This window comes from Cervus canadensis, chromosome 2, assembly GCF_019320065.1.
Source record: "Cervus canadensis isolate Bull #8, Minnesota chromosome 2, ASM1932006v1, whole genome shotgun sequence".
In the NCBI taxonomy this organism is placed as follows: domain Eukaryota; kingdom Metazoa; phylum Chordata; class Mammalia; order Artiodactyla; family Cervidae; genus Cervus; species Cervus canadensis.
In genome coordinates this window covers 96,401,081-96,426,222 of record NC_057387.1, presented here as the reverse complement: position 1 = coordinate 96,426,222, position 25,142 = coordinate 96,401,081, and the positions used below count along the sequence as shown (strand labels likewise).

At 46.4% G+C, this 25,142-nt stretch overlaps 1 protein-coding gene across 1 annotated transcript in view; it reads left to right on the top strand.

Moving 5' to 3' along the window:
* The first annotated feature begins 10,052 nt into the window (after window positions 1-10,052).
* The window catches only part of RNF220 (ring finger protein 220), a 227,561-nt gene continuing 212,471 nt past the window's right edge, over window positions 10,053-25,142 (top strand). Inside the window, exons 1-2 of the mRNA XM_043461548.1 lie at window positions 10,053-10,300; window positions 16,642-17,377. Of these exons, the coding sequence (XP_043317483.1) occupies window positions 16,753-17,377 (625 nt within the window). The 5' untranslated portion in view covers window positions 10,053-10,300; window positions 16,642-16,752. The remainder of the gene's footprint in view (window positions 10,301-16,641; window positions 17,378-25,142) is intronic.

The following is a 25,142-nucleotide window of genomic DNA, read 5'->3' as shown; positions in this document are numbered from 1 at the left end:
GGACCAAGTTTGGGAATGAAGATAACGAGTCCAGGTTTGGATATACCAAGTTTGAGGTACCAGCGAAATATTCAGGTGGAGAGTTCAGTTGGATCTGTTTGTCTGGAGCTACTGATTTGGCAGTTTTAGGTATATCAGTGGTGATACAGCCAGGGAGGTAGATGCATTTACGTTAGGAAAAATTCAATGTGGGAAGAGATGTTAGAACAGAATACGTAAAACATTTAGTGGTTGCAAAAAAGAAAATCTGTCAAAAATGTTTAAGAGGGAGCAGCTAGAGAAGAAAGAAGAAAATCCCAAACATGTGATATGACAAAAGCCAAAGGAAGAAAGCATTTAAAAGAAGAATCGTCGTGAAAAATGAAACTGGAAGATCTTACCGAGGACAGTTTTTGAGAAATGGCAAGCACAAAATCCAGATTAGTTGGTCTAGGAGTAGGTGGGAGGTGAGAAAATAGAGTCAGAGCATATAGGTAGCAGTTGCCATAAGTTTGGGAGGGAGAGAGGAGAGAATGCAGTGAGAGCTGAAGAAACATGTAGATGAAGGACTAAGGGGGTCTTTCGTGTCCTATGAGAGCTACTTGAATACATTTAAATACTGAATGGAAAAGAACCACTAAAGAGGAAGATTGGAGACAGGAAAGAGAAAAACCAGTGCAAAGGTTCCCAAAGGTAGCTAGGGCTCCAAAGCACAGGTGAGGGTCCAGCCTTTAAAGGCTGGGAGGGGCTCTTGGCCTTCCCACCCTCTCTGCAACAGGAGAGAACAAGGAGAGAGGGGTTCAGGTGTAAGCAGGAGGTGGGAAGTGAAGTTGTTTCCACTTGATGGCTTTTCATCTTTCAAAAACAGGTGCTCCATAAATATTTATTAAATCAATGACTGAATAAATGCAAGTAACAGGAATCTGAAATCTGCAAAGTTCCTTGCTTTCCATCAGAAGCATTCTATTGTCTAGAAAAGTTTGGGGATGACTGTGGAGGTGAGAAGGATTCAGAGTACTTTTCAGCAAGAAAAGCTTTAGGAAGAGTACTTTTAGGAAGGGATGTCTCAAAATCAACAATAAGGATACTAAAGTCTTACTCCAAATGGAAACCAGCAGGGGAAATGCTGCTCTGTTGGACAGAGTGAAAGCAAAAGAGCGGGCGACCTGTTCTCTACAGGTTTGTTTTCTTTTACTTTTTTTCAGTTAAAGCAATCTTTTTCAATCCCTAGAAGTTTCAGACTACAAACCTCGGCCTTGAGGGGAGAGCAAGGATCTATCAGCCACTGAGCACTTATTTGCTACAAATGGTGAAGAACAACTCCCCACACTGGAGAGTAATCAATAAGTGGTAGAAACGGGATCAAACTCAGACTCTGTCTTCACTCATTTTTTAACTGCAGTGTTCTTTCTACTTCTACCTCATATTTTAATAACTCTTACCATTGCGAACAGTCTTTAAGATGCCATCATGAGTAAATTGTTTCTTGACAAATGCCATGGGCATTATTTTTGTGATATTTTGCACTCTTCAATATTCAAATCCTAACTCCTTTAAGCCCTACTTAAATCCCACCTTCTCCCAAAACACTTCAGTTCAGTTCAGTCACTCAGTCGTGTCTGACTCTTTGCGACTCCATGAACTGCAGCACGCCAGGCCTCCCTGTCCATCACCAACTCCCAGAGTTTACTCAAACTCATGTCCATCGAGTCGGTGATGCCATCCAGCCATCTCATCCTCTGTCGTCCCCTTCTTCTCCTGCCCCCAATCCCTCCCAGCATCAGGGTCTTTTCCAAAAAGTCAACTCTTCGCATGAGGTGGCCAAAGTACTAGAGTTTCAGCTTCAGCATCAGTCCTTCCAATGAACACCCAGGACTGATCTCCTCTAGGATGCACCGGTGGATCTCCTTGCAGTCCAAGGGAGTCTCAAGAGTCTTCTCCAACACCACAGTTCAAAAGCATCAATTCTTCAGCACTCAGCTTTCAGTCCAATTCTCACATCCATACATGACCACTGGAAAAACCATAGCCTTGACTAGACGGATCTTTGTTGGCAAAGTAATGTTTCTGTTTTTTAATATGCTATCTACGTAGGTCATAACTTTCCTTCCAAGGAGTAAGTGTCTTTTAATTTCATGGCTGCAATCACCATCTGCAGTGATTTTGGAGCCCCCAAAAATAAAGTCTGTCACTGTTTCCACTGTTTCCCCATCTATTTGCCATAAAGTGATGGGACCAGATGCCATGATCTTAGTTTTCTGAGTGTTGAGCTTTAAGCCAACTTTTTCACTCTCTCTTTCACTTTCATCAAGAGGCTTTTTAGTTCCTCTCCACTTTCTGCCATAAGGGTGGTGTCATCTGCATATCTGAGGTTATTGATATTTCTCCCGACAATCTTGATTCCAACTTGTGCTTCTTCCAGACCAGCGTTTCTCATGATGTACCCTGCATATAAGTTAAATAAGCAGGGTGACAATATATAGCCTTGACGTACTCCTTTTCCTATTTGGAACCAATCTGTTGTTCCATGTACAGTTCTAACTGTTGCTTCCTGACCTGCATATAGGTTTCTCAAGAGGCAGGTCAGGTGGGTCTGGTATTCCCATCTCTTTTAGAATTTTCCACAGTTTATTGTGATCCACACAGTCAAAGATTTTAGCATGGTCAATAAAGCAGAAATAGACGTTTTTTTTTGGAACTCTCTTGCTTTTTCTATGATCCAGTGGCTGCTAGCAATTTGATCTCTGTTTCCTTTGCCTTTTCTAAAACCAGCTTGAACATCTGGAAGTTCATGGTTCATGTATTGCTGAAGCCTGGCTTGGAGAATTTTGAGAAAAAAGACTTCAGGACACCTCAAATCCTGATGATCTCTCTGGCCTTTAAAATCCTATGACAGTCTGCCTATGTTACTTATTCGATAAATTTCATCTGCATACAACTGAGTTGGATATTATTTAACTTTTCTTTGATTATGACTTGAGCTTCCCTTGCAGCTCAGCTGGTAAAGAATCTGCCTACAATGAGGGAGATCTGGGTTCAATCCCTGGGTTGGGAAGATCCCCTGAAGAAGGGGAAGGCTACCCACTCCTGTATTCTGGCCTGGAGAATTCCATGGGTTGTATAGTCCATGGGGTCACAAAGAGTTGGACATGACTGAGTGACTTTCACTTGATTATGGCTTAACATCACAAATCCATAAGCTTCTCAGAGGATAGAAAGTGCATCTTATGTCTCTTTTTTTGGACATCTTTTAAAACGTTGTCCTAATGCCTTATCCATAGTATGCTGCCAGTAAATATTTGTTGATTGATTGCTGGGTCAGTCTCATCATCAATGTTGGTTGAACGTCTCTGAGAGCTGTCTGCAACCACTTCAGAAAGTTTCCTGTTGATATCATTCTGAGAAATGGAGGAGTTTTTATTTCTGCTGTGGATTTATTTTTTTCCTTTCTGGTTATAAAGCTGGGAATCTCAAAAAGACTATTGGTTTGTAGTGTGTGCAGGGGGGTTCCTTTTGAAAGGGAGTGTGGGGGAAAAAAAAAGCAGACTTTTTATTTTGTAAAGGTTTTTTGAAGCTTACAAGTTCTCATAAAAAAGTCCAAATTGGTTGAACTTGAAGTTCCCCTCCTCCTTTCTCCTCCTGCAGAGCCTTTTTCTAAACCTACTTCCCTTAAAATGACTTTTATTGATTTTCACTCATTGAGAGTTATTCTTCAGAATGAGGATGGAGGGGTCAGAGAGAGAAATTTACCCTGTGCTACCTGTGGAATAGGTGGACCTCCGTATCTAGTCTTGCTTTATTTGTTCTGTTTCCTGGCTCCAGAAACCTGCACGCTGGGGATCATTAGGTCCTCTGTGTCTTGGTCGGAACTTGAGTACAGTATACTAATAGATCAATTTATGTGTTCATTCATTCAGCAAACATTTATTGAGCAGGCATGTCCTAGGCATTGGAGATACTAAGATGAATAAGACGTAATCGCTGCCCTCAGTGACCTCCAGATGTACACGGAGGCACCAGCGTGATGGCGGTTGGGGTCAGAGAAGGCTTCCTAAACGAGGTAACTGAATATCCTCTGTTTGGCAATCCTAAGAGAAGGAAGAAATCAGCCTTGTAAAATAAATATGAACATTTAATCAAGTTAGCCAATTAGAAAGACATTTCTTAAGACAGTCTTTTACCAGCATGTCCTATGTTTCTTTTGCAATTTCCCCCTAATTTCTTTGCTTCCCAGGTGGTGCTCGTGCTAAAGAACCTGCATACCAGTGCAGGAGGCATAAGAGATGGGGGTTCGATCCCTGGGTTGGGAAGATCCCCTGGAGGAGGGCACAGGCATCCCACTCCAGTATTCTTGCCTGGAGAATCCCCATGGACAAATGAGCCTGGCAGGCTACAGTCCATAGAGTTGCAAAGAGTCAGACATGACAGAGCGACTTAGCACACAGAGTCTACGTTTAAAATTGCCTCCAACCTTATTTTTCTAAACCCTGATCTGATCCTGTCATCCCTGTCTTAAGAATTTTTAATGGCTACTCATTCACTCATTCTGCATATTCATCCATCACCTACTGTGCTGTGTCAGGCAAATACTAAGCGTTTGGGATGCAGTGTTTGTGAGCAAATGGTTCCTCCCTTCAAGAAGCTTATGGTCTAGATCGAGAGACAGACAAGTAAGCAGACAGCATTGGTACAGTCTCATATTAGCATTGACAGGGTAGGCACAAGATTCTGTGGGAGTATAGAGAGGAGCGCCTTATCTTGTCCTTGCTTCCTGAGTCTTGTCCTCAGATTTAAATCAATGCAGCCCAACAGATACCAGTATCTATTGTGCTAAGTACTATGCAAAACAACTGCTTTTAAGCAGATCAAATTCTAGTAGAGGAGCCTGAGAACTTAATCAATAATTCCAGCACAATGTGGTAAGTGGATAGATAAATGCATTGGATGCTAGGTTAACAGCAGTTGAAGAGGAGAGAGGACTGGTAGACAGCAAAGCTTCCTGGAAGAGACCATGCCTAAGCCGAGTCTTGAAGTACAAATAGGAGTTAGCTAGACTCTGAAGCATCCAGTTCCTTAGTGTGACAAACAAAACCCTTCACATCCTGTTGCTTCACATTTCCAGTGCACCCTATGTCTTATATACCTTTGTTTTTCAAGTTAGGAACAAGATTCCATGGGGGATCACTTAGTGTTATACATCGGATACAAGGAAGTACTGGGTGAATGCGGTGCATCTTCATAGGGTATCAGTTTTACCAGATGATAAATAATTTAAAGTATTGTTTTGTATTAAGGCACAATATACTTGTGAACTTGAAGGCAAAATTTCCATTGATTTTTTAAAAGATAAAACAAGATACATAAATTTCCAGCTAATAGAAAGTCATTTCAGGCTTGTCCTTAGACACTACCTCTTTCTTGTGGAAAAGTTTGAAATGCAGTATCTTAACGTGCCAGTAACTTTCAGGTCTCTGAGGCTTAGCGTACGCTAGTCCCTCATCCCGAGAGCTGTTCTCAGTTTCTCCCTAGGTAAACCACTCAAGTGGCAGAAAGTGAAGAGGAACTAAAAAGCCTCTTGATGATGATGAAAGACAAGACTGAAAAAGCTGGCTTAAAACTCAACATTCAAAAAACTAACATCATGGCATCCAGTCCCATCACTTCATGGCAAATAGATGAGGGGAAAATGGAAAAGCGGCAGATTTTATTTTATTGGTCTCCAAAATCACTGTGGATGGTGACTGCAGCCAAGAAATTGAGACACTTACTTCTTGGGAGGAAAGCTATGACAAAATCTAGACAGCATATTAAAAAGCAGAGACATCACTTTGCCAACAAAGGTCCATGTGTTCAAAGCTATGGTTTTTCCAGGAGTCACGTATAAATGTCAGAGTTGGACCATAAAGAAGGCTGAGGGCTGAAGAACTAATGCTTTTGACTTGTGGTGCTGGAGAAGACTCTTGAGATTCCCTTGAACTGCAAGGAGATCAAAGTAGTCAGTCCTTAAGGAAATCAACCCTGAATATTCATTGGAAGGACTATACTGAAGCTGAAGTTCCAACACACCTTGGCCACCTGATGCAAAGAGCCGACTCATTGGAAAAGACCCTGATGCTGGGAAAGATTAAAGGCAAAAGAAGGGGGTGGCAGAGGATGAGATGGTTGGATGGCATCACCGACTCAATGAACATGACTTTGAGCAAACTCCAGGAAATGGTGAAGAATAGGGAAGCCTGGAGTGCTGCAGTTCATAGGGTCACAAAAAGTCAGACATGACTTAGCAACTGAACAACAACAAACTCTACTTACCCTTAAAATTCTGATTGAAGTATCATCCCATAAGAGTCATTTTTTTTTAACAGTTTAAATATCGTCCCATACAACAGTTATTTTTTGAACATCCACTTACTTTTTGCCTCCTTTCCTAATAATGCCAGGCAGAGTTCAGATCACCTTTTTTTTTGTTCCCACCATCTTTTACCGAGAGTTTCCATTACAGCACTGCTCACATTGTACAGTGCTGCTCACTGTTTTCCTATCCATTTCTGCTGCTGCTAGACTGTAAGCTTCTCGAGGGAAGGGACTATTTTTAAATTTATCTTTGTCTTCTTAGTGACTGGCACATGCTATAATTTCAATCAATATTTTTTGAATATTGAGTTTATGGACCATCTCCTCTGCATCCCCTCTGCTCTTACATAAAGTAATATCGCCTCTCCTTCTCATCTTTTGGGAGTGATGTGTTCCACAAAAGTCTATTTTCCAGGCAACTGAAATTTACTTCCTAAAGTATCAAAACCTGCTTTCAGTGGGAATTTGCTTTTTTTAAGTTTTTACATGCCTCCTCACTTAAGTAAAATATACTAAGCATAATGTGTTCCTTGATGACTTATCCCTGAGAGCACCAGCCTTATGCTGGTTTGGAATTCATGACATCCTCTGGGGACACTGATGGGATAGGACTTCTTGCCTGCACGCCAAATAACTCCATCCTTTTCTGGGTTGAGAGTTCTTATTCTCGCTTCTTGTGTTTTGGTCACAATTTGATGTCAGTGTGCTCCCTCTAACAACACTATCTTTTGCTCCTATTGTGTGTCTTTTAATGGATATTAAAATTATAAAAGAATATATGTTCACTGACACAGAAACAGTAGCATTCCAAGTAAAAACTCAAAGTCCTCCCTCATTCTTGGCTTCCCACCTTGCCCCTCCCCCACATCCACACTCACTCTCTAGGTACAACCATTGTTAGCAGTGTGATGTGTATTCTTTCTGGTCATTTTCTGTCAATGCATGTGTATACTCGTGTACTCGTGTATACACAAATATCAAATCATATTCTGCACACTGTTCTATGACTGACAGTGGACAGTGCAATAGGTATCTTTACATGTCAGTCCATTCAAGTCTATCTCATTCTTTTTAATGGCTGCCCCCTTTTAATTTGACAATCTTAATCAGCTGTGAATGGGAAAGCCAAATAATCAAGCTTATTAGAATTGTACCTAAGAAAGAGTAAATCAGCTCTGAGTGAAGGCTTAAGGAATTCTCCTAGGGGTAAAATGTGTTAACTTTAGTGCATGGTCTTTGTAATGTTTATTTTGGCTATTCTGAGACCCCTTTTGCTTTTTCCTGGTTCTTTGTGTTTTGGATAGCTGAGGTTGCTGGACACATGCCCTGTGAATTAGTGAGGTATTACACATTCTATTTTGCATTATATGATAATACTATGGTTTTGTGGGGGTTATGCATTTGATTTTTAAATTCAGATTGTCTTTGTAGACAGGGATTATTTCTTCCAAACCTAAGTACTTGCATCATAGTGCAGACGGTAGAATATGGTAGCAATTAGAGTGTTTGGTTTGGTGATTGACATGGGGCGTCTTATCAGTATCATCTACTTGCACTGGATTTATGGGAACTCTGTAAGCTCATCTGAAGAAGCCTTTTATTACTAATGAACATTAAAGTACTGATAGCATCTTGCCCTATAATAATAAAATACTATTTAGGATTTATATAGGGTTTTCTGCCTTCATCAACTATAGTAAATGGCTAAATCCTGTTAATTCCACCTTTTAGATTTCGCAGTAATTTGTCCCCTCTTCTCCATTCCCACTGCCCCAGTGCCTTGGTTCAGGCCCTATTACATTCCAACTGAATTACCTTTAACAGACTCCTTAGCTGGTCTCCCTACCTGCAGTCAAAACTCCACTCTGCTCACACAGTAACTAGTGCTCTTCTTAACAAAGAAATTCCATCATGTCACACACCTGAAAAACCCTCTAGGTGTTTCTCATCAGCTGTAGAATAAGTTCACAGTCCTTTGCCCCACTTCTCCTGATTTTCTCTTGTAGTCAATGCTCATACTTCAAGTGGCTTGTAGTTTCTCCAACACACCATACAAAAGAGTTCCCAGTAAATGCTTGCTAAATGAATGAATGAAACACCTTACTTAGTTAGAGTGACCATTCAATCCACTTGGTTCAGGATTCCCTTCCATCCCAGCATAATGATTAATAGTGCTTTTCACTATTATACTTGTCTGAGGCCAATAAATTACATGGTCCCCTAATCACAACACGACTCAAATTGTTTTCTAACTCTAGTCCCACCTACTAGATAATGGAGGCAGAAATATTGTTCATTTTACTTTTATATCTTTATTTATTCAAATAAGAGAATGACACTGTTAGATGCTGAGGTATAATGCTAAATAAAACAAACATGGTTCTTGCCTTCACGAAGCTTATAATCCAGCAGGAAAGAATAATCTAATGGGAAGAATAGTGCCTAATACATGAAATGCTGCTGTGTGAATGAATGACTCAACATGGAGACAGACATAGTCATAAGCATAGAACTCTAGGTTGATCAAATTAACTATTTAAAGAGTTGCTAACTAAAAAAATTAAACACAAACAACACATACAACACATTAAACATACATAATATTTAGATGCTACTTTAATGTGTAAGAAATTGTGAGGAAAAAGGAGACCATGAAACAATAGCAAGAATGAGACTGGGAGGGCTCTTTGTTTTTTAGGTAGGCAATTTGTAATCCATGTGGTTCTTTGGAGGAGGAATTATCAGTATGTATTCTACCCTCCGCCCTTTCTTTTTGAGATGAGAAATCTATGGTTTAAGAAACTGAGCCACAAAAGAAAGGAGTGATTTCATAAACCGGGGTTAGATTTTGGTTGGGTTTCACTACCTGCTATCCTAGACTAGTTAACCATGTCCCCACAAATAAGTTACAAAACCCTTTCAACCTCACTTTCCTCTTCTGTATATAAAATAGTGCTAATATTCTCTCCAGAATTGATCTAAGGATTAAATGAGATTATGTAAAGGCATTTAGTCCCATAACCCAGCTTCTAGAAGGCACTCAGGGAATGTTAGTTCTCCATCCATTTCCCCTATTTATCTTTCTGTACGTGGTGAATTAAAGGATGATATAAAATTATTTGAAAAGAACGAACTGTAAATATAAACACCAATAAAATTTTTTATTCTCAAATATGGGTGCTAAACTAGGCCCTCTGCATCCCCTCTGCCAGTACCAGTTTTATTTATATTCATTTATTATCTTATTTTTATAGGCAAAGACTCAGAGAAGCGTTCCAGGAGCAAAGCGATAGGCAAGATTTTTCTGGGAACAAGGCAGAGTTTATGAGGGAGTCATTCAGCTGCAGTGGGTGTCCGTTTTAAAGATAACCATTTACTCTTGGTCGCTTTTGGTTCACGAAAGGAAGAACAGCCAACCATCCACAGAGATCTTTCAGTGGCGGGGGTAAATGTGAACAAAAGCAGGATCTCTCTTCCACTTCCCCTACGTCTCGCGACCCCAAGACTTTCCAGCTCTTTCGCAAGGGCCAGCAGGTCTGTTCTCCAGGAGTGTCCCGGGTCTGGACTCCATTTCCCAGAGTCCCTTAGTGCCCTAATGTATTCAGGGCTCAGAGTGCCTGTATGTGTGTGAGTGTGAGAGAATGTGCGCGTGTGTGCGTGTATGTGTGTGCGTGCGCGCGTGTGTCTCCGAGTCCCTGGGAGAGTGGAGGCTCATTCACTGATTAGAGCCAGCGCTGAGAGGCAGCACTGCTCCTTCTCTCACACCAACCAAGTCTCTTGATCTGTACATGCAATCCCAGGCAGCTCGCGAACACAAACCCGGGGCCAGCCGCCTACTGCTGCTGCCGCCGCCGCCGCCGCCGCTGCCTCCGCCGGCTCTGCGCACCCGGGACTTTTCATGCACCACACTCACAGCCTCCTTCCCTCTGTGTCCTGAAAAGTGCGACCGTTCTCCCAAGGAATTTATACGGCAAGTACGGAGACCAGAAAGGGGAGTGGATGCGTGTGCGTACCCCAGAGGGGTGGGTGCGAGGGCGGCCGGGCGTCTCAGGAGCCTGGCTAACTTTCCGGGTCGCTTTCCTGGGGATTCGGGCGGCTCCCCGGCGGTAGGGGCAGGGGCTGGGACCTGGACTGGCGCGTCTCGGATCTTCGCGACGGTGCCTCCCGGCATCGGTGCCCTGCGCACTGAGTGCGCTGCCTCACTCAAACTTTCCGTCTTGAGTTTTCCTTAATGTGTTTTATTTGGGGGGTGCGAGGGGGAGGGACCAGACGCGGGAATTGGACAGGCAGGGAGGGTGAGGGGGCAGGGGCAGCGAGGGAAGGGAGCAGGACTCTTTTTCTCCATCTTTTAATAAGCCACATTCCCACTTTGTTTGGGTCGAGCGCCGGAATGCCCTATCGCCCGGCTCCCCCGTGGATCCCGCGGTGATTTCCGGCGGGGCCGGAGCCGGGTGGTACTCAGCGGGGTGCCCGAGGCGGCTGGCGGGATGGGGAAAGGGCTATCCGAATGAGAAAGGACCTCGACCGCCCCCACACAACACGCGGCCGGCCCGGGTGGGGTACTCGGGGAGAGGCTGGAAGCCTGGGGGGCCCCCGGGGGCCCGGCTTACTTTCCTGGAGGGGGCGGGGGTGAAGGGCGTGGAGGAGGTGGGGGTGGGGTGGGGGGAGCCGCCGCGGGCAGGAAGGAGGCAGGTGCTGGCCCAGAGGTGGACCGCTCGAAACGCAGCCGGTAAACTCGCGCTCCGCCCGGCCCGCCGGCCTGGTCTCAGAACAGCCCGACCCGTGGAGGGGGGGTCTCCGGGATTTCCCGGGCCGGGACTCTCTCCCAGCAGTTCCACCGAGCGGGGTGGGAGGACCGCGGTACAGACAGCGGCGCGTGGCTTTTTTTGTAGTTTTATTTTTAATCTTAGACTTGCCTTAAACTGAGTAACAATTTCTCTTCCTCCGACTTGAGAACAAAACTTTTCAGCGAGCACGGCGGGCACTGCAGTCCTGCGGCCGCCACAGCCGCGCTCGTCAGCCGCGGCGGAGCGACCTTGTCCGCGCGGAGCCTGGCCCGCCACCGCGCTCCCGAGCCTCCGGCCGCCCCCTCCCCAACCCCGGGCTTTTCAGGGCTCCGCCTGGGCGTTTCGCCTTTGTGCTTTGTAAGGGAAAACCTTTTCTTCCAGGGCGCAACAAACTTGGGCGGAGAGCTTCCGTGTGGCCCCCCGGGCGAGGCCGCCCACGGTGGTGAGGCCATCTGAGGGGATGCCCGGTCTGTCCTCCGCTCCAGGAGCCCCTCCAAGAGCTCGAGACCCGGGTGGACCCCAGCCGACGGGAGCCCAGAAGTAGCCGGGGCTCGGGCTGCTCGGAGGCAGGGGAAGAGCTCTCGCTTCCCGATCAGAACGCGCTGCTTCGGGCCGGGCCGCGGCTCCAGCGGAGGGCCAGGGCCCGGGCCCCAAGCCGGGCGCGCGTCGCACCGGGAGCGGGTGTATGGGGCGGGGGCGCTCGGTGTGGGGCTCAGCTATGCCCGGCGGGGCCGGGCCGGTAGTCTGGGGTCCCTGGCCTCCTGCCCCGGAGCAGCTCAGAGCGAAGACTCTGCCCACGATGCCCACCAGCCACGTCTCGCCTCTCGTCCCCCTCAACCAGACTCGGCTTGATGGGCAAAGGGGAAAGAAAGGAAAAATAAAGAGGAAAAAAAGGGCGGGCCGGGAGGAAGCTGCGGGTCAGGCTGGAGGAAGCCGACTGGGCAGGGGTGCCGGCCTCCTCCTCTGCCGGCCTCCGGGGTTCTTCCCGCAAATGGAAAATGAGCCGAGGAGGGAAAGGCAGAAAGAGCGTCGAGGAAGAGCGACGAGGGCGTCTTCGATGCCGATCTCTCCCGGCCCGCGGAAACCCGGCAAAAGTGGCGTTGAGTTCGCTTGCCGCAGTCCGGGGCGAGCGGGGAAAGGCCGAGGACAGGGCGGCGCCGCGCTGCCGGTGACAGAAGGTGTCGGGGCCGTGCGCTGAGCGAGCGGGGACACACACCTGTTCTGCGAGTCGCGTCGTGTGCGGCGGCCGCGGCGCGAGAGGCAGAGCCCTCCCTCCCGTACCCCAGGCCCGCTGTCCGGGAACCGGGAGGGCCCGGCTGCCCCCGCGCCGGCTCGCCTAGGCAGGAGCCCCGCAGTCCAGGAGCCCGGGGGCTGCCCGCCGAAGCGGTGGCTCGCGGCGCCGGGACCCGGGTGACCCGCGGGGCGGGGCTGTTCAGGGGGCGAGGTCCTTGCACTCTGATGGAAGGTAGTCTCCGAGCTGCAGCCCCGCAGGTCAGACCGAGCTGCGCACCTGGGCCCATCGCATTTAGCGGTTCTTCCCCGGCCGGAGCCCTGGTTCCCCAAAGTTACAAACAGATGTTTCGTGAGGAGGTTGTTGGGATGTAAAGTATTCTTTGTGCAAAGGCAACCGAGAGGTCAGGCCGAGGATTGGTGGACTCGGCTCTGCGTCGGCCCTAAGTTTATGTAGGTTTCGCCTTCACGTCTTCCTTTTCCCTAAAAGAGTTGAGTTTTCCCGGTGAAGATGTAGCGACCGAACTGTGCATCCGCGGCCCCGCGGGCCCGCACTCTCGGACTGGCCTGATGGTTACCCGCCGGCCAAGTCCGAACTGAGTCGGGGTCCAAATCTGGGACGGATACCCAGCCACGTCTGAACCGCAGGCGTTGGCCCCAGCGGTGGAACCAGGTTAGCCTTCTGCTTCCTCAGCTCGTGCAGATGGCGGTAAAATTTCTGCTAGAGCGGTGTTTCCAAATACCCCCAGGGCATTTAGTGTGCGGGAATTCTCTTCCAGCGAAGCAGTCTGTGAACTTAAAAAAAAAACCAAACCAAAACTTTCCTGAGTTCTTAACAACCCCCCACTACCCTGGCCCCATTTCCCATTGTTCTTTGCTTTTTAAGTTGCCTGTTAATTTTTTTAAAGTTTATTTATGCAAAGGGAAAATATCGTTTAATTTGTTCTATTATTTTAATTCTTGGCTTTTGGAAACGGTTCAGACCACAAAAATGTCACCTGTTGTAATAAGCAGAGGAGGGTTGTGTGTGCGATTTAATTACCAGCAGAGTCGTAGTTTGGTGGGCGTTCAGAGCTCGGGCTCCGGGAAAGAGGCTTTTGCAGCTTTCTTTGTGGCAGTCATTTGCAAGTGGGTTTGGCTCCGGGCTGCAGCAGGAGCAGCAGCAGCGGCGCTTCCTTCTACGCCGATACCGGGCGCGGGTCGCGAAGCCCAGACCCTGGACAGGGTTTGGTCAGAGGCTGGGGTGGGAGATTGCCCGCTCTCTGAGACTTTCTCTCTGGCTTTCGGTTTTTCAATGCGAAAGTGGCTAGTTCGCGCGGGAGAGCGAGGAGCGCTGCGCATCAGCCCAGTTTCAGACATCTTCACATTCCAAACGTCACCTTCTTCGTTTCATTTGTCTTGGTTCTGGCATGTTTAACAACGCAGTTAGTAATCTCACTAATTATTCAGTTAGCTGGCGTTTTGTAATCACTTTAAACCAGGGTCGGATGTGTGATTTAACAAACTCCTACACATACACTCCTGAACCAAAACCATCACGTCAAGGATTTGAGATTTTTAAAACTCAATATTTGTTGGTCCCTCCGTCCAACCTCACTGCCTGCCAGACAATTTATTTAGCTTCGTGAATTGATCCCTCCTCCTTGTTTAGTTAATTCAACAAAGACTTTTTGCAATCTGTTTGGAGTTTGTCTGATGCCGTGGAAAAGTAGCTGATGATTTATTTGGTTGCTTTTCGATTTCTGTCTTCAGCCCTTCTTTCTCCTCCTTTCAGCAGGGATGTCAGCTGTTATTACTTCCTATTGATCCCTTTGCAAAGTGAGAAGTGAACTAAAATTAATGTCAATTCCACTGCTCGGATCAATAGCTGGAGTTATTTTAATCTGGATTTGCACGAAGTGCTAAATTAAAAAAAATCAGCATAGAGGCAGAAAAGTAACAGTTACTTACTTTCCCTTTGCCTGACTCTTTACAGTCCCCCAAATGCTCCATCAAGCTGATTATCTTACAATCCATATTTTTTTAATTAAGAGGGTCAGTTAGTTTTCTTATTTGGGGTTCTGTGTTTAAACCCATGACATTTTGACATTGGGAGTGTATTAACTATAGATTTTCATAATGACTGTGGTCTGCTGAAGCCTCTTCTATACAAGTTGTTAATGTGAAGAGGGGGGAAGAAAGAAAAAGAAAACTGGCACCCTCCTTTCCCCACAGAGACCAACGCCCACACAGTGGAGTAAAAGAGATGTGGCCTGGGAAAATATTGTTGATTTATTTTCAGTATAATGAAGTTTCAAATGAATAACCAGGTTTGAGTGATTCACTGTGTTCTGTTGGAGTGTCCGGTGCTGTCGCCAGATTACTAATTTATGAAACTCATTTAACATAATGAGGTGATCCAGGAAGTAAAAATAGAAGGGCGAATCCTCTGGGTGATGGTTATTTTGGGGGAAAAACATCCCTTCCCTCACCCCTAGTGTATTATGTTTGCCCTTTTCTCCAGCTTGCCTCATGTAGTATTGCCTGTGTGACAGACAAGTCGTTCGTTATTTCTTTTGTGAGGAGCTTCTTAGAACCCTTGGAACAGCCCTGGACCCACTTTCAGAGCATCCATGTTGTATGACCATTAATCTGACTTGAAAACAGCCAAGAACAGTATTCCCAGACTTGTCAGGCTAACTGGCTGTCCTTGGCAGATCATTCCCTGCACTGCTATAACTTGACAGGAAAGTTATTTAAAATTTGGAAGAGAGAAAAATCCGTTAATGTGAGATACATAATCTGGTAATTTAGCAATGATGTCTATAAGGAAAGATGCCAAATGAGGAAGCAGTCTGATGGTGTGCACTCATCTTCCCAATTAATAACAGTCATTGACACGTCTGCTACAGGATGGGAGAAGGAAATACTCTCTATGCACTGCATTAAGCCGGGAGGATTCATCTAGTGCTTAGCTGAGGTCTCTCTGTTTGAGGGAATAGCAAAGATAGTCCTTTATGTAGATAGGCTTTTTTTTTGAGGAAGGGGACAAATTTTATTTGAGACATGATTGTTAGTTTAGAGGTTATAATTTGTAACAGATGGTGCTTTTTGGTTACACTTTGAGTTTCATTAAGTTTTTATTTAGCGTGTATTTCTGAAGCTAATAAGTCCTAGTGTTCATCTTATGTTATCCTGACTCATCTACAGCCCTTCTCCCACCCCTTACTCAAAATAAATTTTGCAACAGGATCAGTGTCTATGAAAATGTACAACCTAAATTTAAAAGGGAAATTGAAGTAGGTCTTTCTGAACTCCAGTTTGTTCCAGGGGCCTTCAGCGAACATCAACTCTGACTGGGCCAATAAGCAGAGGAAAATAAGTCAGAGATTTTGTTAACATTTTGCTCTAAATGTTAATGGCAAATTCAAGGCAGTTTACAAATCTACTTAAGAGTGAGTGCATTAGTAACTAAAATTACCAATCCGTTCTTTGCTGCCCCTGGAAGACAGACGTTTCCCTGGAACATATGCCAAAGGCACCCATTATGTTTTTAAATATTGTCAGAGATGGCAGGCACTTTATTGATGAAGGTTTTGTTCCTTCTCAGAAAAGAGAAAGCCTACGTGATTAAAGAGGGGTGTGGATCAAAAATAATTCTGCTGTTGTTTCTTCACACAGTACTTCTTTCTGGAAAGAGACTTAGATGATACATGAAGATGTGTGTTTATGTATGTGCCAGTGTGTGTGATTTATCCACACGTACAATTTGTACCGGCTAACACGTGGAGATATTCATGGTCTAAATGTGCTTGATTTAGGGGTTTTTCAGTCTCCGAGCATTGTTAGGGAAGATGAGGAGAGGATGCAAATGTGGGGGGGGGGTCTTATGAGTAGAACCTGGCCTCTGTTTGAACATCAGGCCTGCCATGAGTGGTGTATGCAGGTGCAGGCCCTTTAAAATAGAGACCCCACCTCATCTACTGGGTGACTTGGCCTTCCAAAGCTCATTTGCTCAGGGAATATTGTATTTGGAGGTTTTATGATTTTTTTTCCTTTGCTGGGCTCAGGCGCATTTCACCCGGAACGTGTAGGGACCAAAGTCAGCTACGCGTACATCACAGTAAGTTGTCTATTGATTTTCCTGAATGAAAATGGTCTGATGCTGCTGCCCACTGGCTCCTAAAGCCTGTGGTGTCTCTTGCCCGAGCATCTGTAAGCCAGAAGGATGGTGTTTCGATCACTTGGGGTTTCCCGTGTCTTTCCTCCCCCTTACCTTCCTCCCCCCTGTTTTTTCTCTTTGCTGTTTCCACAGGTCTTAAAAGGGGATGATGCCCCAGTAATACTCCCTGCCCTGCTCCCAGGTGCCACTCCCTCCCAGGGAAGACTGCTTCTTGTGTGACGCGGGCCACAGAAAGAGACTCCGATGGACTTACACCGGGCAGCCTTCAAGATGGAGAACTCATCCTACCTCCCCAACCCGCTGGCCTCCCCAGCCCTCATGGTCCTGGCGTCCACGGCTGAGGCCAGCCGTGATGCATCTATCCCTTGTCAGCAGCCACGACCCTTCGGTGTACCTGTCTCAGTAGACAAGGACGTGCATATTCCGTTCACCAATGGTTCCTACACCTTTGCCTCTATGTACCATCGGCAAGGTGGGGTGCCAGGCACTTTTGCCAATCGCGATTTTCCCCCTTCGTTGCTACACCTCCACCCGCAGTTTGCTCCCCCAAATCTAGATTGCACCCCAATCAGTATGCTGAATCACAGCGGAGTGGGAGCTTTCCGTCCCTTTGCTTCCACTGAGGACCGGGAGAGTTATCAGTCAGCCTTCACGCCCGCCAAGCGACTTAAAAACTGCCATGACACAGAGTCTCCCCACTTGCGCTTCTCAGATGCAGATGGCAAGGAATATGACTTTGGGACACAGCTGCCATCTAGCTCCCCCGGTTCACTTAAGGTTGACGACACTGGGAAGAAGATTTTTGCTGTTTCTGGCCTCATTTCAGATCGGGAAGCCTCATCTAGCCCAGAGGATCGAAATGACAGATGTAAGTACCTTGGTGCAGCCCTCCCCTAACCCCAGTAGGCCCTGCCTTACAGTAGTATTCAACAGGTCGGTGGCATTTTTCATGCTCCTCGTAATGGGAAGGGCCGAGTCTCTCCCATTCAGGAGCTGTGGAGTGCTGACATTTACTTGTGTCTTGTCAATGAGCGTTGATAGTTCTTGTAGGAAACGTTTTTCTGAAGGTAGCTGGAGGCACTCTGGCCTGCACTGCCCTTCCTTCCGGGGCACGAGTGGCTTATTCTCTGGGGACTCTGGAGTGGAGAGGGGATGCTGTGTATATACCAGAGTGAATGTCATTTCATTAGTAAGCATAGGTTCCTAGGGAATTTGGAGGGGGGGCGGCGCTGAAGACACCCGTCCATCCCTCTTCCCTTTGCTCTCCTCATTATGTTTCTCTGACCTCGGTATTATTTTTTAGCTTTTCCATTGTACCACATCCAGCAGACTCCACGTGATTTTATTTTCACAACTCTCAGCCCTTGTCCAAGTCAGGCTATTTTTCAGAGAAGGACAAAGGTGTCGTCAATCACCATAAAGCATTTCAAACAGCTGTGTTTTCCTTGCAATCGCGAAGCTAGAAAGCCAAGTTCTCTTGGGATTTAACAGGTGTGCTGGGTGCTTATCCTGGGGGTCCCTTGTAGAACTAGACAGGTTGGTCTATGTGACTGCTGGTTTGTTTTTTTTGTTTTTTGATGCTTACAACTGTTATCAATTTCTGCTTAAGAAACAGTTCTGTCATGTTCTCCAAGGGCCTTGATGGGCTGTGGCTACACTCACTAATAGTTGGGGCTAAACCTTTGCTTGGAACCTGTAGACTAGGAATGTTGAACCCTGCCATCCTCACCTCTCATGTAATCAGAAAATAATTGTGTTTTGAAGTTTGTAGACCCCCACAGAGCAGTTTTCTTCAAGCCTGGTGAGAATTTATGAACTGAGGGTGTTTTTTTCCAACCAACCCTTTGTTCTAAGATTTGCTTCATTTTATTTTCTTAAGAAAACTACATTTGAGGTTTGCTTTCCCTCTTCTCTATTTTTTGTGCTCCCCCGTCCTCTCTATAACCACCATCACGAATGCCATTTTTTTCTCTTCTCTTTATGATGCCGAGGAGAGTAATAGAGACGTTGCTGCTCTCTCCCCTGTCGGCGCTGCTTCCTCAGGCTGTCTCCTTGAATTAGGCACTGTGTTAACTTTCCTGCGCTAAAAGGCATCTGCCTAAACCCAGCGTACCTTTTCAATAAAAGTCATCATAAAATCAACCTGCCTTGTAAATCCATCGCTCTTTGGTTTTGAAATATGTTGCGAGTGGGTCTTTTATGTCAGCGTCTGTAAGCCTGAGACCTCCCCACTTCAGGGAGAAGGCTGCTATCTGACAGCACAACTGCCGGTGTTCTCTCTGTCTTTTGCTTTAGCTCCCATTCCACCTTTCCCCCTTTCTGTACAACTGATGTGTGTGTGTGTGTGTGTGTTCGCAATGATTCTGCTTTGGGGATATACTTGCTGAACACGGGTTGCCGTTGTGTCTGTCTGTTTTAGTTTAGTTTAGTTTTCATTTGTCAGTGTGCAAGTGATCAAGGCGAGCTTTAACCTGACCTCTGGCCAAAACTGCCCTGGTTTCGGGTGTGACCAAGTCTGCTCCTTTTTTCTCCAAACACAAGTTGAAAATGAAACCCTCTCAAAACTAACATGCCACAAAGTAACACCTGGAGATCAAGAAACCTTTCTTTCCTAACAAATCCAGCTTGTCTCCATTTTTCCATTTTTTAGCCCAAACCTGTATCAGACCCCCAGAGCAGGAGGAAGCTTGTTAGTCAAGTCAGAACTCATAGATGCGGATATCCATTCCCCTCTGAGTGTCAAAGCCATAACTCTTCTGTTGGCCTGGTTCGCATTGTGTGGGGGTGTCATCCCCCATGGAGATGGATCCCTCACACAGGAATACGCCTGGGTGGAGAAAAATTAAATGAGTCTGTCTCCCAAAGTGAAATGGAATTCTGACCTTGAAATTAATGAGATTCTGATCAGAAGGGTGGGGACACTTCTTTATTTCAAATTGTAGTGTTGTATAAATTGGAGCCCTTCCCCCTTTTATTTGTTTAAAATATCCTTCCTTTAGTGAGTATTTTGTGTTCTCTTTTTTCCTTTTACACAAATGTTAGATCTATAGGCATGTCTGAGTGTAGAATGTTTGTCCACTCACATTATCTAGAGTTGCATTTGTGACTTGATCTTAAATGAGAAATAAAGGTACAAAGTGCATGGGAGAGTGTTATCTTGTGATGACCCTGGATTTGTGTTCCTTTCTCTTTTCCTTCTCTCGGGTGGGGTAGCAGCCATCACAAGGTTGTCCTGGGTAGCATTTGTGCTTTGGATTTTGAGTTTTGGGAGGCTGGGGAAACATTTTTCTGTAGGGAAGGGTCGAAGAGGCACCGTGACCAAGTCTGCTGCAGCTTTCTTGGCTCCTGTCATATGCCGACGTGTGTCAGAATATTTATGGTCTGTTTTATGTAAATACATATTTAAGGGCCGTTAGAAGGCCTGATTATTCCCACTAGATGCCTTTCAGTTCCTCCCTACAGAACCGTTTTGAAATAAGTAATATTTCTCAGATAATCGAGTGACAGTATACAAGACTGCTTCCAAGGGGAGCGCTTGAGGGGCAGATGGGGCAGTAAGGGGGGGTGGGGAGGTGAGAAAACAGAGGACGGAAAGTGTTCAAAAGAGCACAGTGATAGGATACTGTGGCTTTTGCCCAGATTGCCAAAAATTAACTGTGTATATTTTAGGTTTTATAATTCTTAAAATTCTAATCCTTGATATAGTTGACTGATTTTTCAGTTCTCTTCATATAAATAAATTTTTTTCATAAAATGTAAGAGAAGCTATAATTAAATACAACAGTAAATCTCCTAAATAAGCATATAGCTTTAGGGTTTTGTTGAGGGGGCAGGGTGAGTACGGGTGTGTGTGTCCCTTAGAGTAGAAGTTTTATGACTGAGTTTTAGGTCAATGAAAAAATCAGTTTTACAATGGAAACACTGACAGTTTTTACTGTTGCAGCCACCCCCTGCTCACACACTGCATCCATATGCAGATATGTCCACATCTGAGAGCATTTGAAAGAGGGGCCTGCAGACATGGTGTAATGCACACGTGTTCTTTCCTTCAATCTGGGTAGTGATAGGCAGGATTTCTTTTGTGGTTAAATACCCGTTTTTGTAGAAAGCAACATAGCTCCTTGGGTAAAGTATTGTCTCTCCTAATAGATGATTCCATTTTGCTGTTCATCTACCTGGCATCACAGGTGATTCCTGAGGTAGGTGTTGGGCTCTATTGGAAAAAAGAAGGCTTTACTCAACAGGACTGACTTATTTACCCTGGAAAAAGGGAGAGAAGTATTTGATGAGAAGCCATTCGTGGAGGATGCATGATTCCCCAGGAAGGGGACTGAGGTAACTCCTGTTTATTGTCATTCCCTGAACCCAAGGCTCCTTGTCCATATCCAGGGAAATGACACGAAAATTTATGGACCAATTACAAATAGTCCACGTGTGTCTTACATACGAAGTGTCTACAAATATGTTTCCCAAGGCTTTTAAAATAAACATTTCCTCATTAAGGAAACTTTACAACAAAAGGGAAAATACATATTCTCTGCTGCCTTGTACTAGAATCTATACATGAATGACCCCCTTAGCACTCTGGCTCTTACCATGTGCATTTCCTGACTGTTCTCTATAGGCCACTCCAGGGCCCAATTCCTGTCTGGGCGACACAGTCTTTGGCCAGCCTGCCAGTCTATCCACTGAGCCCAAATTGGAGCTGGCCAGGATGCATGTTCACCCTGAGGGCTGAGAGGGACCGGAACTGCCCTTGGGGAGCCATGATGGGCCCTGCCTTCTGGCTCACCTCAGAGGTGGGTACTGGGCACTGACTTCAGGTGGCCCTCTTTCCTTGACCCTTCCCTGTGGTCAGGGAACCCGAACACTCCCAGCAGTTTCCAGATGTGCTGCTTTGCTCTCATCTTTGATATATTTAAAAAGTCACTCAAATTTGAAAAGCGCTGAAAAAGAGATAGTATTTTGTACTTTGAGATATGTCTTTCCAAAGGCACCTATCATTGAAAACCCTATGTCCTAAGAATCAAGGCAACTGAGCCCACCACATAGGCCCAGGGCAGCCTGAAAGGAGCTGGCCGGCTGCATCATGGGAGTGTTGTGAGGGGGCTAGCCCCAAGGGCTCTGGGACTGGGGTGGGTAGGGACCCTGCTCTGGGCTTTTAAGAGAATTGCTCTTGCTGGAGAGGATGTTTGGGGGCAGTTCTCAGGTCACCAGGCTCAACTTCTGGATCGTTGCTGGAGCAGATGACCACTCTGAAAGGGCGTGCACATCATCAGAGATGGGTCAGATGGTTCCCGCTGTACTGACTGCCCAGACTTAGCCCGATTGTCGACTGTCGGCTCAGCTGCGCCCGGGCTTCTCCCGGAGACCCTATTCCTTCCCCATCTGGGGTGGGGGGAGGGGAGGGGCAAGAACTCCTGTGATGTGTGTGGTTGTTTCTGGTTGTTCGCTCCCAACACAGTCATGGAGACTCCTTTTCATGCTGCTGGGTTTAATTGTCTTGTTGGGATAAAGAAATGTTTGCACAGCTAAAGTGGGGCCGGGCTGGACGGGAGCAGTCCCTGATGGCTGCAGAGCCATCTGGCCTGGCTTGGCTTGGCTCGGCGCGCCGCTGGCCCGCCCGCCCGCCCGGCGGCTGGGCTCGCTCCCGCTCCCGCTCTCTTCCCCTGCCCTCGCTCCACGCCGCGCCGCTCTGGTCGGCGGCTGCCTCCTCGCACGGCCGGAATGCCTAATCACCATGGTGAGAAAACGGACACCGCAGCAGTCCTCCCTCCTCGCCTCGCGCCCTCCCTCCCATCAATTGTCATGCAGAAGTGATCCGGGCTGCCGTTTCCTCGCGGCCGCCAGCCAGCCCCTCGCCGCTCCCGGCAGAAGGGTGGCTGGTAATTGATCGTTTGGGGGGAGGGGGCGCGGAGAGGCGCGAGGCCGGCCCGGGGGTGGGAAGAAGGACCACAGAGTGGGCCCCGTTGGCTCACTTGAAAAGGAACCCCCCACCCCCACCCCCCGTCACGGAGATGGCGTTCAAGTGGTTTCAGAAATGTTGGTGACCTCGCCGTCGCTCGGCCGGACTGCGGGAGAACTCCGGGCGCTGCCCCCGGGGGCCGGGTCCCGGGGGCCGCCGGGTCCCCCACCCCCGCTCCGCCCTCCACGCCCAGCGCCTCCAGGTCGCGCTGAGAACCGAGCCCTGGGCGGGTTTCCCGTACGTCGTCCGAGCAGCAGAGAGATGGGGTCGGAGCGAGGGAGTGGGCGGGGGTGTAAACCTAGGAGGAGGCGCGACCACGCGGAGGTCCGGGTGATCCGAGATCCGGCGGGAGGTGCAGATGGGCGGGTGGCTGAGTGAGGAGGCTAGGGGACACTGCGAGGGGAGGGGGCTTGGGGGACGAGGCTAGGGTAGGCTGGAGCGCGGAGGGCGCCCGGGCGCTCCGAGCAGGGAGGATGGACGTGTGTGCACTCGCGCATCTGGATCTAGCGTTGCCCTCGGCACCCTAGGACTTTGAGGTTTCTCACGTTGGTTCGAAATGTTTTCCGCGTTCGTCTTGCTTTTCAAGTCGAGGAATGTTTTCCTAAGTCCCGGGGTTCGTGAATCGCCAGGATGGCTGGTATTCGGGCGAGGCGAGTGGACGTAGCCTCTGACCGTCCGAGGCTCCTAGCCAGCACAGCGGGGTTCCTTAATGTCCCGGCAATTTCTGGAACTCTTCCCACGGGAAGTTTTCCGGGGCTGCCTTCCGGTCAGCGGCCCCAGGTTGATTATTTGGTGGCCCTTTTTTGTTTGAAAACAAAAAACACACATTGTATCCAAATAACAAAAGTTGCTGTCCCTCCCCACCCCCTTTTCCTCATTAGGCAAGGAAGAGGAAACTGAAAAATAGAATTATATTTTTATATTGGTTTTCCTTATTTTTAACCCTTATTAACTTCATCCATCTGGTTAATAAATATTGGCACACGTTGAACTAGTCTTTGTAAATACTCAGAATTTGGACTGATAGTACATTTAATACAGTTATATTTTTATGATGCATTTTCATATTTTTAACTCTTTTTAACCACATCCATCTGGTCAATAAATATCAGAATACATGTTGGAATGTACTCTTTATAAATACTTGAGACTCAGAGTGATGATACATTTTATTGTAAAACCCACAGGATTTTAACACCAAACTAACAATTTTTGGATTCAAATCTTCCCTCAGACAGTTCAGCTACATTTTCCAGTGCCATTTCACCCTCCCTAAAGAGAGATGCAGGAGAGGCTGGTTCCATCTCTGGGTGGGCAAGACCCCCCTAGGGAAGGAAATGGCAACCCATTCCAGTAGTCTTGCCTGGGAAATCCCATGGATAGAGGAGCCTGGTGGGCTACAGTGCACTGGGTCACGAAAGAATCAGACATGACTAAGCAACTAAACAGAAACAACAGAGATGAGCTGCAGACCTAAGGATAACATTGCAGTATAGCAGCTAAAATGCCTTAAATCTTTTTTTTTTTTAATGCCATTTAATTTGTGGCATTTGTGGTTGAACAGAGTGTGATTTTATCCTTTGGAACCTCAAAATATGTGCTCCAGGGTGGAGATTTCTAAATATCTCTTTCTTTGGGGCAAGAGGAGAATTTGAGGAGAATTTTCTGCAAAAGAACTTTCACCTACTTAGTCACTTTGTTGTGCCTTTTCCAGGAAAAGATCCTGAACTGGGGCTATGAGTTTAGGCCTGGAGAAATGAGAGGCTGTGGTATGAATCAGTCAACCTAGTAGATGCTAAGTAAATAGGAGTAATTCATACCCTTACAGCCTTACCCAATGGATCAGACTTTTCTATTACCTCAATCACATTTTACTGCTAGTGTTAAAAATATTTTTACACTAAGTCAGTACCAATCACAGCAAAGGATTCAGTGTTAGTTGAGTATTGAATAAATTGATGGTGGTGATTATAATCTGATTTTTAAAGTTTTCATCAATTTGCCACACTTCAACCTTACACTGGATAATATCCATAAAACTGGGCTGTCCCACAGGTATAGTGGTTTGAAGAAAGAAAGGAAGAATTTATATGCCTTGAGATTTGATGAGGATAAAGGTAGGTAGGCAATTTTTCAAGAGATATGTGCAATTACCTTTCTCAAATATAGATTTATTTTGTTGATTATTTTGGTTAAAAAATCTTTCATAACTTAAAAAGTAGTTTAAAATTTGCTTTTCTCTCCTTACTCTGTAGAAACCTAAGATTAGAGTCTATCCCCTTCCCAAATGTTTTCCCACAGCATCACATCCCCTATCATGGAGTCCACAAATACAGATCTGCTTTGTGTGTATTTTAGGAAAAAAAGTTTCTACCTGGATCCTGACTGGAGCTGGAAACAGACAAGTGATGTGTGGGTTTTGTAAACACATACAACCATCTGGCAATTCAGACATTTGACCGTCAATTTTCTCTGTGGAATGTGTTCTGATCGAAGATGACCTAGAGGAAATGAAAGTTGTGTTTTGGGTGGGGGGAAATGTGGTGCTGCGTCCAGTACATTCTGTTCAGCAGACATGGAGCTTTAGGAAAGTCTAGAGCTGCATGTGTGAAGGAGGAACCTTTTGGTACAGTCTCATGAGAAATCAAGCCCAGTAAGCCTGAATGTG